This window comes from Perissodus microlepis, chromosome 5 (assembly GCF_051167445.1).
Source record: "Perissodus microlepis isolate ML-2025 ecotype Zambia chromosome 5, ASM5116744v1, whole genome shotgun sequence".
NCBI classification, from domain to species: Eukaryota; Metazoa; Chordata; class Actinopteri; order Cichliformes; family Cichlidae; genus Perissodus; species Perissodus microlepis.
The window spans coordinates 3529785-3544498 of NC_140465.1; the positions used below are offsets into that span (position 1 = coordinate 3529785).

Here is a 14714-nt window from a genome sequence, read left to right on the forward strand (position 1 = left end):
AGCAAGCTACTGGCACAAGAATAGCGGTGCAATATCACACTTTTTACTCCCCCACCTCCCAACATCATAGGAGGGAAGAGAGCTGGGTACCCCAGGGAGAATGGATGATGCCCAGGATGAAGCTGCCTATTGTACTTTACCTTATTATCTATCATACATAAACTGTCCAGGAGTGGATGATCATATTAAGCATGGCCAAAGTTTCAGATAATAAGGTCAGTGTATTTACCATGTGATCCAAAAATGCCCACAATATTAGAGACTGAACAGAGAGCGAGCACCTGGCAACTGTGGGGAGGAAGAACTCCCTTTTAACAGGAAGAAACCTCTGTCAGAACTACACCTGGGGAGGTGCAGCCGTATGCTGTAACTACTTGTTGGATGAAAGAGAAGAGACCACAAACTGTGGTCATCTCCCACACAGCTCTGTGTGTCAAACAAAGATGTCATCCGGTCTTTAAGTGATCACTGTCGGCCTCTCTCGGTTTCTATTATCACTATTCATCTGCAGCATGTTTTAAAGCTCAGTTTTTAAAACCTTACATGTAACTACAGCCCAGCACATGCAGCAGTATATTAATGACTAACCTCGTATTGTGGATGGATTATCTCAGCTGTTCTCCTGACTGAAGTTTGGCCCGTTTACAGCATCCTGCCATGCGATTGCATTTGTCTCTAACCATCGGGAACCCTCACGTTAACAGCTGTAAGAAAAAGGACGTTTTCTTTGGACTCTATGGAAAAACCTTAGTACACATCCCATGATTTAATAGCTCGTAGAAGCACTTTAGCAAAAACTTGAAGTAATTATTTTCTGTATGCCATTATCAGTCTCTTGCATCGTTCTTGAGAAATTTTGCCCCACTCTTCATTACAACCTTGCTTCATTTCATTGACGTTTGATGGCATTCATTTATATACTGCTCTCTTAGGGTGCCATCACAGCATTTCAGTTTGGCTGAGTGCTTGACTTTGGGTGACTGCAACACCTTGATTCTTTTGTTTTCCAGCCATTCTGTTGCAGATTTGTGCTTGACATCACTGTATTGTTGCATGACTCGGCTTCAACCAAGCTTTAGGTGTTGGACAAAATGCCTCACATTTGATGCTCAAGCACTTTGGTAGACAGAGGAGTTTATGGTCAACTCAATGTCTTCAAGGTACCCAGTTCCTGTGGCTGCACAACGAGCTCAAATCATCACCCCATCCCCACCACTGTGCTTTACAGATGGTATGCAGTATTTATGCTGATATGCTGTGTTGGGTTTTTGGGCAAACTTCTTCGCCTTGGTCTTGTCTATCCAAAGGACATTATTTCAGTAATCTTTTGGTTTCTTCAGATGCAACTTTGCAAACCAAAGCCATGTTGCCATGTTTTCTTTAGAGACAAAAGGCTTTCAGACAAGCCATAGTTGTTTGGTCTTTTTCTAAATGTAACATGTTTAACATGCTAACTGTAGCGGGGGTTTTGTTTCCCTGAAGATTACATGGTTTGATTGGGGGTGAATTTCTTCTGCTTTCATAGAGGTGAGGCTGCATACCGCATACTGCATTTTTTCACACCACTGTAAAATGGCTTGTTTAATACATAAAAAGGTGCAGACTGAGATTTGGTGTCATGGACAAAACCTCATGCTGGTTTATAATCAGTCAGCCAGGAAGGGCAGTGGACTTGTGAAGAATGCAACATGTGTCTGACAGGGAATCATCTGTTCTTGCAAGCTTATAGTTCAACTACCTTATTACAAAATGTCATTTGATTTCGATTCTGTTTTGCTGAGATGATGTTGAAATATTTTTATGATTGTATTATTATTATTATTATTATTAAATTCCAAATACATGAAATGTAGTAATAATAATAATAACAACAATAATAATAACAACTGTATTTATAGAGAGGATATCATGATGTAGGGAAATAGTGTGTAATTTCGTAATAACAGATTATGTAATAATTAAACAATTATATATTTCCTAATGGCGGCTAAGAACGCGGCATTTAAATTGTATTCATCGATTAACAATAAACTGTCTGGGAACAGAAAGCGTTTATTTCTCGGCATTTGAGCGTTCCACCACAGGAAAAAAAATCCGCAAGTCCATTTTAGATCGATCTTTACGCTCATTCATCGGATCTAAAGCTGCTCCCTGACGTAACTTACATTTGTTTATTTATTTACCTCGCAGCGACATCGAGACTACATTTTCTTGTGGCTCCTAATATGAGCGCTTCGGTGCCGCGCAGTCACCAGGGGGCATGCACATAGTAATAATAACAATAATAATGCATTTGAGGAAAGCCTGCTACGACGAGCCTCCATCGTTTCTAGCTCCCCGCACAAACGCCAGCCCGGCCGCGGCGTGATGGAGCTGTGCGCTTAGGTTCATGTGTCCGGCGGGACTGCCCCTGGCTTTTTTTCTGGGGAAGATCATATTGGATCATATTGTTTGCAGGACGTTGTTCCTCCTGCAGCCCCCCCAGTCTATCCCGACGTAGTTGTGAATTGAACATGGCGACTGTACCAGTATATTGCATCTGCAGATTACCTTACGACGTGACCCAGTTTATGATCGAGTGCGATGCTTGCAAGGACTGGTTCCACGGCAGGTAAGTCTCGATTGTTCGCCGTACTGTATTTTGGGGCGGTTTGCATTTGTGGGAAACAAACAAAAATGGCGAGGTCTCGGTTGCGTTTGACAGCTTTGTGGCTCTCAGTCGCCCGTCTACATCTGAAGAGAGGCCGCTTGGAGAAGAAGAAGAAGGCGGAGTTATATATAGCCGACCGGGGTTGTGACATTTTTTCGCGAATAACACAAAACAGATTTCCCTTATTGGAATAAATACGGTGGTTAATGGGAGGATTTCGGTGTGAGCTTCGGCTATTAATTGCACTTAACGGCTCTTTAACATCCCCGCATAGCCCCAGCCTGCCTTCCCGTTGTAAGGAGCGGACGACAGCGGGGGAAGCCTCCGCAAACTCGCCGCTCATTTTTGTGACAAATGCTCGTCCTTCCAGACACGTTAAGGGCAACATTTCGTGCGTATTGCCGGGAAATATTGTCACATTCGAGTCGCTCTTCCAGTTTTCACCGGCCGTGTTAACCGAGCGCGGTGGAAAATCACGACTCGAGTCCGAGCTTCCCGAACTCAGCCCCGCAGCCTTCCTGCCAGGCGGCAGCTATGGCTGACAATAGCCCGTGCTGGATGTCCTAAGCTTCAGCAGCGGAAGGGAAATAATTATTAGTATTGGTTTGACTGGTTTGTCACTTGTGTAGACTACGACTGTTAGCTCATACGTCTCCCCGAGTATAGTGCGAAACGTATCGCCCGCCGCTGCTCATCACTTTCCCTGCTGTACACACACTGTAATGGTCTCAACCAAATCCCAGTTATCATCTTTTCGTTTTTGCCTGCTGTCGTTATATCTGTTCTTACACGAGTCTGTGTCTGGACTGGCCTTTGCTTTGGGGTGTTTAGAGCTGTTCGGCTGCTCACTGCCTGTCTTTTTGTTAACCCGTCATTTGTTAATCGCGTTTCTTTCGGTGAACAAGCCCTTCAGAGCATTGAACAGTATTTACGCGCCTGAACGTTAACCCTTTAATGTTCCTCCGCCGGCCGGCTGCCCGCTGTCTGTATCACACTGTCTAAATCATTCGAGAATTAAGGGATGGGAATAGTCCAAGACCTACAAGCCAAACCACCAGCAAAATACATGTTGTTTCTCTCTCTCTCTCTCTCTCCCCCCCCCCCCGGAACATCGTATTTCTGCTTGTGTTATTACCTGCATCACACATTTTCACTTACCTGTCACATTCTGTAAGTTTGTGATCCTGATAAAAATAGAGCAACTGCATTTTTCAAACCATAAGTATATTTAAAGTGGATTTGCACACACCGTACATTGGCGCTCCAATTATTCAGGCCCCTGAGGTGGACCATCATGAGGAATAAATCAGGTTACTAAAATCAGGGCCCCTTAAAAAAATTTTAACAAATATTGGACCGAGTAATGCATTTCTTCTCAAATTAATATTAGCGATAGACCACTGATAAATACTTGCATTTTAAAATAATATTCATGTACATGTTCAGCTGTTAGGAGCGGATGTGTTAAGTTCACATGTATCATCAATATAATTATGATTCACAGTCTTAGCATGAGTCCACACATGATGATGTGATGTAACAGAAACTTGAACAAAATCTAATCATTATCATCTAAGTGATCACTGAATCCTCCGGGACTTATACACATGGTGATCCATACGTGTATGGGTATCACATATACATTGGCTGTTAGAGTCAGAAACAATAGTTCTGCAAAGAGCTGCAGCAGCCTAGCTTTGCCATGTCTGACAACACTCTACTTTCCTACAACCTTTATGCATTCATTTTTATATCCTGTAGTCATTTTGGTTTGGGCCACAGTTGAGTCACTGAGTTCAGGACAGCGCTTTGGAGATGCTTCTTGCAGTCATGGCACCCAGCTGTTGTTGATCAGGAAACAGTTCAAACGCTAACTGCTCCTAAAACCACACTGTCTGGTTTTCACTGTACATTTCTGTTTTATCTTCATGTTAAATGAACAAAACCAAGTGAGTTAGCCTCGGACTTGTTGCATTTTTAAAATGGCAACTTCTTTTAAAAATAAAAATCAACCTTATAATAAAAGTGTCTTTATTGAGGAAGGCTGCTTTAGTCTGTTTTAGTTCATTATTAATACTCGTGGGAGCTCAGTTTACCACCTGGCTTCAGTCTCACTGCACTTATCAACCCTTGATACAAAAAGCAAGCAGCTGTTTTCAACAAATAAGCTACAATAAACCCACAATTAGTGACAAAGCTAGCTGGTGATGGCTTATCCAAAAAGTAGTAGTTGGAATATTTTTCTCAGGAGGTGGTGATCAGTTGTTAGATAAAAGAAAAAAAAAGTAAAAATAAGGATTTAGAACACGTTGTTACAGTGAAAAATAACTGGTTCAGACCTCAGCTAGGTCCTTTGTGTTTAGTTTGTATGTTTGCAGTCTGCCCATCCATGGATCTTCTTACCCATGGATGTGAGCTGGACGGGTGTTCATGTAGAATAAAAGAATACCAAAATTCTGAAAATGCAACATGCCCATCAGCACAGAAAAAACAACACACTGAACAGCAAAAACTATAAGCCGAAGATCGCAACTAGTGCAGCTGCCACAATAACTCTGCCCTGACTTATTGATAAGAAGGGCTGTAAGAGTTATATCAGGAAGTAGTTTGGGTTGTTATCATGAAATACATTTTACCACTTTGTCTGAGACACTTGTCATTGCTGTTGTAAAATCAGCTATGATCCAAAGGCTAAAATGTTTGCAGTGGTTAACATTATATAAATGCTGAAGCTAACATGACATAACTAATGTTATGTCTTATAGGACTGTCAGTAGGCTGCCTGTCAGTCATCCTAACATCTCAGTCTATGTTCTGTCAACTGAGTATAATGTTAACATTTTAAACAAATGTTCTACCAACACCATGTCAGTGGCTTAAATCACATTTTAATAAATAATTATGGCTGAAATCATCTAATTCTCTTCGTACTGGCGCTGACTACAAAATGTTTGATGTTGTGACATTCTGAGTCAGCAAGACTGAAAAATGCTATATAAATATACAAGGCCATTCATTTCCAAGACAACTGATATGTTGCTTAACACCAACATTTATGTATTTAAAGTCCGTCAAATTGTAACAAAAGCTGTCTTAACCAAATATTTCTGGATAATTCTTTATTAAAATACAACATGTTAATATGTATTTCAAGAGAATAGTGTTTGAACATGGCTGTGATATGACTTGTTATCAGGTATTGGTAAATAATGTTTAAACTAATACTGTAATACATATTATATATTACCTTATTACAATTTTGAGCAATTGTTCTTCCCACTTGAAAAGATGTTTGCAGTTATTTTGGCGCTGCATGAATTCACTTTATGCTTGTGGTAATTAGTAACAAAAACGTTCCTTACTTTGAATTTGTGCGTTGACCAGCAGCCACGGTGAGTTAATGCGTGTGAATGAGTGAAACACTGGCATTAACCATGCTCTGCATTTACATGGTGTAGTGAAGTTGTAAATGAGCAGAGGGAAAGTAAACAGGGGACAGCCGTCTTAACTGGCGCTATTCTATTCTACTTAAACGAACGGCTGTCAAACTGGAATAAAACCAAGCAACTGAGACCAGGTGTAACCACATTCTGCACTAAGATGTGTGGACACCAGCACTGAAGAAGCCAAGGCTAGGACTGCTAGCATTGCTGGGGTTAGCTAGCAGACTGAGCGACATTTAAAACATGAATTGTTTAACAGGGAAGATAATTAATGGTTTCATATAGCCACTAAAATGCACACAGTGTATTTGTTTGGACAATGTTGAACTTTGTCTATTTAGCAGGAACATCCGTAACACATGTGTGTCTTTGGCCTACCAGAATTACTCCATGAGTGTATCAACAGCTCATCCAGAAGGTCAGTTACCTCAGTTAGTGTCAGTGGAGTGAAAAGACAAAAGTTCGGGTTTTGGATGTTTGGCATAAAACTAACACAGCATTTCATAAAAAGAACATCATGCGAACATCCTATCAGTCATGGTGGTGGTAGTGTGATGGTCTGAAGCTGCTTTGCTGCTTCAGGATCTGGACAACTTGCCGTAATTAATAGATCCATGTGTTCTGCTCTTTACCAGAAAATCTAGAAGGAGAATGTCATCAGCTCAAGCACAACTGGGTTGTGCAGCAGGACAAAGATCCAAAATACACAGTGGCTTAGTAAAAGTCCAACTTAAGTCCTGTCGACATGCTTTGCCATGATCTTAAATATGTCCTTCATGCTTGAAAACCCTCCAATGTGGCTGAATTAAACCAATTCTACAAAGAAAAGTGAGGCAAAGCGTTGTGAAAGACTCATTGCCAGTCATTGCAAATGCTTGATTCGAGTTCTCGCTATCAATGGTGATTAGATATATGTAAGGCATTTACTTTATCACACAGGAACAGGTAGATTTGGATATCATTTTTCCTTTAAAATGCATTTTGTATTTACTTGTGTTATATTTGTGCGCATGTTTAAATTAGTATGACAATCTTAACAAATATGGGAAGAAATCAGGAAAGGGGATATCATGTGTTTGTGTTTACAGTGGGGGAAACAGCTTTGTAAGTTTGGTCACTTATAAACACAAACAGTCTCAAATTTTATAGTAATGCCATTTTAACGGAAAGATACAGACTAGCAACCAAAAATCCAGAACAAACATGTCACAAAGTTATAAATCGATTTTCATGCAATTGAGTGAAAAAGGTATTTGATCCCGCAGGATTGGTTGTATGCCACATGGGCACACAGATTACAATCAATCAATCAATTACAGATACTCCTGATCTCAGCTGATGTGTATAAAGCACACCTGTCCACAGAATCAATTTCTTCCATTCCAACCTCTCCACCACCAGCTCAAGACCAAAGAGCTATCAAAGGACATCAGGGACAAGATGTAGACCTGCACGAGCCTGGAAGCACGACGCTTGGTGATAAGGTGACAACTGTTGGTGCGATTATTTGACAGTGGAAGGAATATGAAATGACCATCTATTGCCCTCAGTCTGGAGTGCCATACAAGATCTTGCCTCATGAGGATGGACTGAAGTCTCTCGGTGCCTGCAAGGTTCCCCTCACTCAAGAAGGCCCATGTACACACCTGTGAACCTGTGCCAGTGAACATTTCAATGATTCAGTGCTATGAATGAAATGGTTAGATGAAACTAACTCAGCCCATCAGCTTTGGAAGAAGAGAAATGCAGAGTATGACGTAAAGAACACTATACCTACTGTCAAGTGCTTTGGGGCTGTTTTTCTGCTTAGGGTACAGGATGACTTCACCGCATTAAGAAGTCAGTGGACGAGTCAATGTAGTAATCAGTCCTGGACGTGTACCTCCTTCCCTCTGCACTGAAGATGGGTCGTAGATGGGCACTACCAAGGCAATAAAGGAGTGGCTAAAGAAGAAGCACATTAAGGTCACGGAGTGGCATAGCTAGTCTGCAGACCTCAATCCTATAGATAATCTATGGAGGGAGTTGAAGCTTTGAGTTGCCAAGCAGCAGCCAAGCAACCTAAAGGATTTCGAGAGTCTAACGCAGGAGGAGAGCAGCGAAATCCTTCCACAGATGTGTAGAAGCCTGATGACCAACTACAAGACACGTTCTTACTGTTGTTCTTGCCAACAAGGGCTTTTTCACCAATTACTCAAATACCTTTTTCACTTAATGACATACAAATCATTTTATAACTTTTATGTAATGTGTTTTTTATGGATTTTTAAGAGGATATTTTGTCTCTCTCCATTCAAATAAAGCCACAATAAAAAGTAGACTGTTCATTTCTTTGTAAGTGAGCAAATTTACAAATTCAGCAGGACATCAAATAATTATTTCCCCACTTTTTAAAAAACATTTTCTGATTAGATCTTTATTGTCATTGAACACAGAGCATTGAAAATGAGTTAGGAGCTTCTGCAGTCTTCAGCATAAAGTAACATTATAAATTAAATAAAGAATGTATGGCAACTTTATAATTTAGCAATTATCTGGCAGCTTTTTGAAATCTGATGAATTAATAGCAAGTACTTATTAGCCAACATGATTGTATATACATGTACTTATCGTATGTAATTATTCCTCCCTGCTCTGGCACACACTGACTTTACATAGCCCTCCAATGCCCTTGAAAACCATCTCTTTCTCTTTTTTTCAATGATTGACATTTTTAAAGTCTTTTTTTGGGGGGGGGGGGGACATTTTGCCTTTATTGGGTAGGAATAATGGAGATAGACAGGAAAGCGGAGAGAGATAGTTGGGAAGACGCAGCGCTGGGTCAGACTCTGGTCATGTGGTAGCAGCCTGCTGACCCACTAAGCTAAATTGGTGTCCAAATGGTTGCAATTTTCCTCAGAGCAAACAAGTCTCAACACTAAAAGCAGGTTTTGATGACTTTGAGCTTTGTTTAACTTATTGAAATATATAACATGCCCTGCAGCAAATCTGCACTTTGTTGGATGATGTTCGGTGTGACGTATTATATGGAACAAGATACAAAACTTTTTCTGCTTATTAGATAGATGTTATCCTCACAGCGGCAGACACTTTACCTAATCAAAATATATGTTTATATATTTTGATGTACTGTAAGAAAACAGATTCTGCGAGCTGGTGATGGAGACTTGATTTCAAGAACATGCCACCTGTAAACGTTTGCTTTATGATATAACGTCTTCTTTCACAGAATGGCTTCATCAGTGCGTCCTGGCGTTGACTGTGTTAAAGCTTTAACTAAAACCATGGTTTTGGTGTGGTCATTGCTTAGAACCACAGTTGCATTATGTGTCATTCCCACACTAGCCACAGGGAAAGGCCCCCTTTGACCACACTGGGTACTGGGGAGTTGCTGTACAATAGGTTTATATGAACTTCTTACTGCTGGATTGACTGTGGTAAAATAAATGCACTATTAAAGCTAAACAGAGAATTCAAACAGGACTAAGGCTCACCGGCTTTACATAGCTGGATGTATGGGGACTTGCATAGTACAGAAACAGTTGTCAGCAAGTCTTGCACATAACACAAGCCGAATTCAACACATCCTGCAACTGCTTCACAATAAAAGCCTGAGGAAATTTGCTGAGCATGCAGGTGGCAGAACATTTAAGTCTGTGCTCTGACAGCATAGACGTCTGTGCTCTGTGATTGCGAGGGAGACAGAACAAAAGACATGCTGTGGAAGAGAGCCAACGATGAATGATTAAATAATTAATTAATGATTAAATGCAGAGAGGTGTATAAACACATAGTGAGAAAGGTGACTGGAGAAGAAACACTCAATGGAATCCCCAGCAGCCTAGACCCATTCCAGCATAATAAGGGAGGATTCACAGTCACCTGATCCAGCCCTAACTATATCCTCTAGCAAAAAGGAAAGTTTTAAGCCTGATCTTAAAAGTAAAGAGACAGTGTCTGTCTCCTGAATCCAAATTGGAACCTGGAAGAGGGCTCTGACAGCTGCAAGCTATGCCTATAATTCTACCGTTAAATATAGTAGGAATCACAAGTAAAGCTGCAGTCTGAGAGCAGACTGCAGCTCTAATGGGGTGATATGGATATTAACATAAGACGGGGCCTTCCTATTTAAGACCTTGTATGTGAGGAGCAGGATTTTGAATTCAATTCTGGATTTAACAGGGAGCCAATGGAGGGAAGCCAATACAGGGGAAATCTGCTCTCTCTTTCTAGTCCCTGTCAGGACTCTTGCTGCAGCATTTTGGATTAACTGAAGGCTTTTCAGTGAGTTTTTAGGACTTTTGATAATAATGAATTACAGTAGTTAAAGTTGGGAGTCATCTGCATAGCAGTAGAAATGTATGCTCTGCCTTCTAATAATAGTGTCTAAGGGAATTGTGTATAATGTAAACAGAATTGGTCCTAGCACGGAACCCTGTGGAACTCCATAACTAACAAATTGGAGTCTATTAGATAGATATGATACAAACCACTGCAGTGCAGTACCTGTAATACCTGCAGCATGTTCTAATCGCTCTAATAGGATATTATGGTCGACAGTATCGAACGCTGCACTGAGGTCTAGCAGGACAAGCACAGAGATGAGTCCACTGTCAGAGGCCATAAGAAGATCATTTGTAACCTTCACTAAAGCTGTTTCTGTGCTGTGATGAGCTCTGAAACCTGACTGAAACCCTTCAAATAAACCATTCCTCTGCAGGTGATCTGTTAGCTGTTTGACAACTACTCTTTCAAGGATGTTTTATATGAAAGGAAGGTTGGAGATTGGCCTATAATTAGCTAAGACTGCTGGGTCTAGAGCTACATTCTGTATTACACATAAAGTAAGATATCCAAAAGTTTCTTGGTATTAGAAGATATATAAGACTAAGACAACAGAGAGGAAGCATTTTGTATTCAGAAAATGAATATCACTGGATTTTTAAATATGTTCAGTTTGATTTCTTAAGGTTACTCTGCAACTCAGAAGAGCAAAGTGTGTAGAATGGGAATGTCAAACTAGTCTTGAACCACATACACCCTGCTTTGGTCTCATGTGGGCTGTATAAAACCCAGTAATGTTTCTGTTATTTAATTGTTTAAAACTTAATTACTTTCATCTTTTATGAATGGCCATGTGTCAGGTCCTTATCAGTAGGAAATCCAAAATTTATGCCATTTATGCTCACGTTTTCCAATTCCAGTGTGCTGGATTGGAATCTTTGCCAGGACACCCCTCTTCAAGAGTGTCGTTCATTGTAAAGTAGCTCGCTTTTGTTTGTTATACTAAAAAAAAGTCATGACAAAATAATCATAAACGAATGTATTATTTTGTATTTCTTTATCTAACCGTCTTTTTCTTCTTACTAACCATTTAAATGCTTGCACATTTCACTTGTCTGGGACTTTGATAACAAGTGGCTGTAGCTCAAGAGGTAGAGCAGGTTGCTTCCTAGTTGGAACATGGGTGGTTTGATCCTTGACTGCATGCCAAATATCCTTGGGCAAGATACTAACCCCAAGTGAATGTGTATGAATATCAGTTTGAAAGCATAGAAAAAAGTTCTATTGTGAAAGGGTGACTGAGGCATATTGTATTGAGTGCTCAGGTAGAGTAGAAAAGCACTTTATAAGAAGCAGCTCATATACTATTTTACTGAAACCTATGAACATTATCAGTTTGCTTATTGTAGGTTTTAAGGTTGGGCAATTGGACGAATATATCGACTATCGTTGATGGGCTGCCCTGTCGTTGATAGTTTTTACAAGGGCCATTTATTTATTTATTTGTCCATGAGTAATTTTTTTGATAATGTTGGTTGAAGCCAACAGAAGCAGTCAACAGAAATAAATAATAGCGCTGTTTTAACGGCACCCTCCTCAGAGTGCACTCAAATGCAGCAGTGATTCATTTACTCAAACTCATAACAGAAAAAAGAACAGCAGTAGCCTGTGTTCAGAAAAAAAGCCTTTTATTTAAATAAAAACGTATCTGTCACTCGACACACACTCGACCAAGCAACAAATTAGCTAAAAATCAAAATGTCTCTTCCAGCAAACATTAAAAAAAAATCTCCAACGTAAACATAAGTCTTTTGTGCGATTTGGCGCATATCAAATAAATAAATAAATTAATACTGAAACAAACAAGAAAAGAAGGTAAAATATTCCCTCCAAACAAAATGCATGAATTCTTTGACAGGAAATCAAGCATGTTTACTTTCTCAGGTTTTAGCAGTGTGCACAGGTGATTAACAACATTACCAGCGGTGTTGAAGACGCGTTCTGAAAGTGTGCTTGTGGCTGGTACACGCAGATATTTTGGTGCCATGTGTGACATCAATGGGAAACGTTTTTCATTTTCCACCAAACCAGTTGATTGTCTTCTCCATCTATGACCATCTCGCTGAGATAACGGTCCATTTCTCCTCCAGTGTGCAATTTGGTAATTAGTTTGTCCATGTTTGGACTTCTGTGTTCTAAATGCACAAAGTCCATGCATGATTACATTGCTCTGCCCATCAAAAAGTCTGCGCGTGTGCGAATATATCACCTATCGTCAGCTATTGGACTGACGATTGTTGGCTGCAAAATTTTACATATCGCCCAACCTTAGTAGGTTTGTACTAAAATAGCTTTGCATTAATCACACTACACAGTAGGGGTGGGCGGTATAAACGGTATACGGTAGAAACGATATGAATTTGGCCAGCGGTAGAGATTTTGACTATACCGCTCTACCGCAATACCGCATGTTGATGGTGTCATCAAGCTGCGCCTGTTTTTGCGCCTGTTTTGGTCGAAAGCATTGCAGCGGCTGCAAGCAATATCATCTCCAAATAATGCCGGGCGACAGTAAAAGCAAAGAGACGAAACACGTTTTGGAATATGAGAAAAGCCAAAAACTGCGCTCCCTCCACTTCCGTACCATTGATTCATTAATGCTGATTTCTCTCGCAGCTGCTCTATTCCCATGTTGTTGCAGTACATTAATGACTAACCTCGTATTGTGGATGGATTATCTCAGTTGTTCTCCTGACTGAAGTTTGGTCCGTTTATAGCTTCCTGCCATGTGATTGCATTTGTCTCTAACCATCAGGAACTCTCATGTTAAATTTTATCCAGTGGAAAAAAGCTAGTGTTCATCCTCCAGCTTCACTGTGTTTATGTTATGCTAACATAGCTGTGTTGCTAGCGATCACGTAGCACATCATTAAATACCAGCTAGTCCAACTTCAGTAACCCTACAAACGTCACTGCTGTTTAGTTTTCTGTCTTCATTTATGTTGGAAGTGATAGCAGAGCTGTACATTTTAATTTTCAGAAATCTCTCAGTCAGAACATGGTATGTCATGTTTAGGTGGAAACTAGCGAGCTAACTTCCTGCTAACTTCTGACTCCGTTAAATTTAATAAATTTGTTTTCATGGATGCCTGGATGTTAAACTTAATTGTTACACCTGGTAGAGCAGCAACGCTGATGATTTTATTAAAGATGAAAGAATGTAGACTGTTTTTAACTCTCAGTGATGCTGCAGTGTTCGTTAGACTTTGGGATCTGAAGTGGACGGCGTTTTGGACCCAGATTACTCTGCGAGACTGCGGTAGCCGTCATGCTCTGACAATCCATCAAGCGGTGCGGCTTCGTAGCTTAGCAAAGTCGTACTAAAACAGTTTTAGACAGATTTTTGAGCGCCGTGTACCACATAAAATCGGTTTGAGGTCAGTAAGCACAACCAGAATTCATAAATAAGGCGCACCAGATTATAAGGCGCACTGTCGATTTTTGAGAAAATTAAAGAATTGCAAGTGCGCCTTATAGTGCGGAAAATATGGTATACAGAAGAAAAGAATATATCACGATATATATCGTTACCGCATATGCTTCAAATGATACCGCAATTTTAGGCCATATCGCCCAGCCCCTACTACACAGGAATCCTTGTTGTCTTATATTCTATATTACCGCATGTTGTAGTATACACTTGACCACAGTGAGATACATACTGTGCACTGAATTGTGTGAACCTGTGGTAAAATGAAGAATGATATTGTAAGCATCAGTGCTGTGCCTCACACAGGAGGGTAAAAGGTCAAAGTCAGTTTCAGAACTGCTCAAATACAGCACTCACAAAGAGATGAAAGAACTTTGGTGTAGCTCAGACCTGACCCAGGTTTAAAAATACATCCTGCTCTGTTACAATCACTTTGTAAACTGAGGCAGCAACAGGTAACATGAGTGTGAATTCAGTTTGTCACTGTGAGACGTGTCAATAATTTCCTTTGTTACTGAAAATTGTGCACTTTTCACATTTAGTATGGATTTAAAGCCACTGATGTGAAAATGTCATGAAGAGCCATGTGTCCCTCTGTCCAAATACACCCACCCACTCTTCTGCATGACTCTAGTGGACGTGAGAGGGCCTGGTAGTAAAGCTGTGGAGCTCCCACAAAGAGTCAAAAGAATACATTGTGTAGAAACTCCCAGTTCACCGAGTTTGAGAACAGCGGCTCCAAACGGGAGGAATTTGGACTTGCAGGAGTCCGGGATAGCAGCAGTTAGAGAGAGAAGGGAAGAGCTGCGCATCACTGTCATCATAACAAACCACACTAATGCTTTCT

General features: G+C 40.5%; 1 protein-coding gene across 2 annotated transcripts in view; it reads left to right on the forward strand.

The window, feature by feature from the left end:
• The first annotated feature begins 1983 nt into the window (after positions 1–1983).
• The window catches only part of phf2 (PHD finger protein 2), a 38535-nt gene continuing 25804 nt past the window's right edge, over positions 1984–14714 (forward strand). For both annotated transcript variants that reach the window (XM_084927421.1, XM_084927423.1), the window contains exon 1: positions 1984–2611. In XM_084927421.1, the coding sequence (XP_084783547.1) occupies positions 2514–2611 (98 nt within the window). In that variant the 5' untranslated portion in view covers positions 1984–2513. The remainder of the gene's footprint in view (positions 2612–14714) is intronic.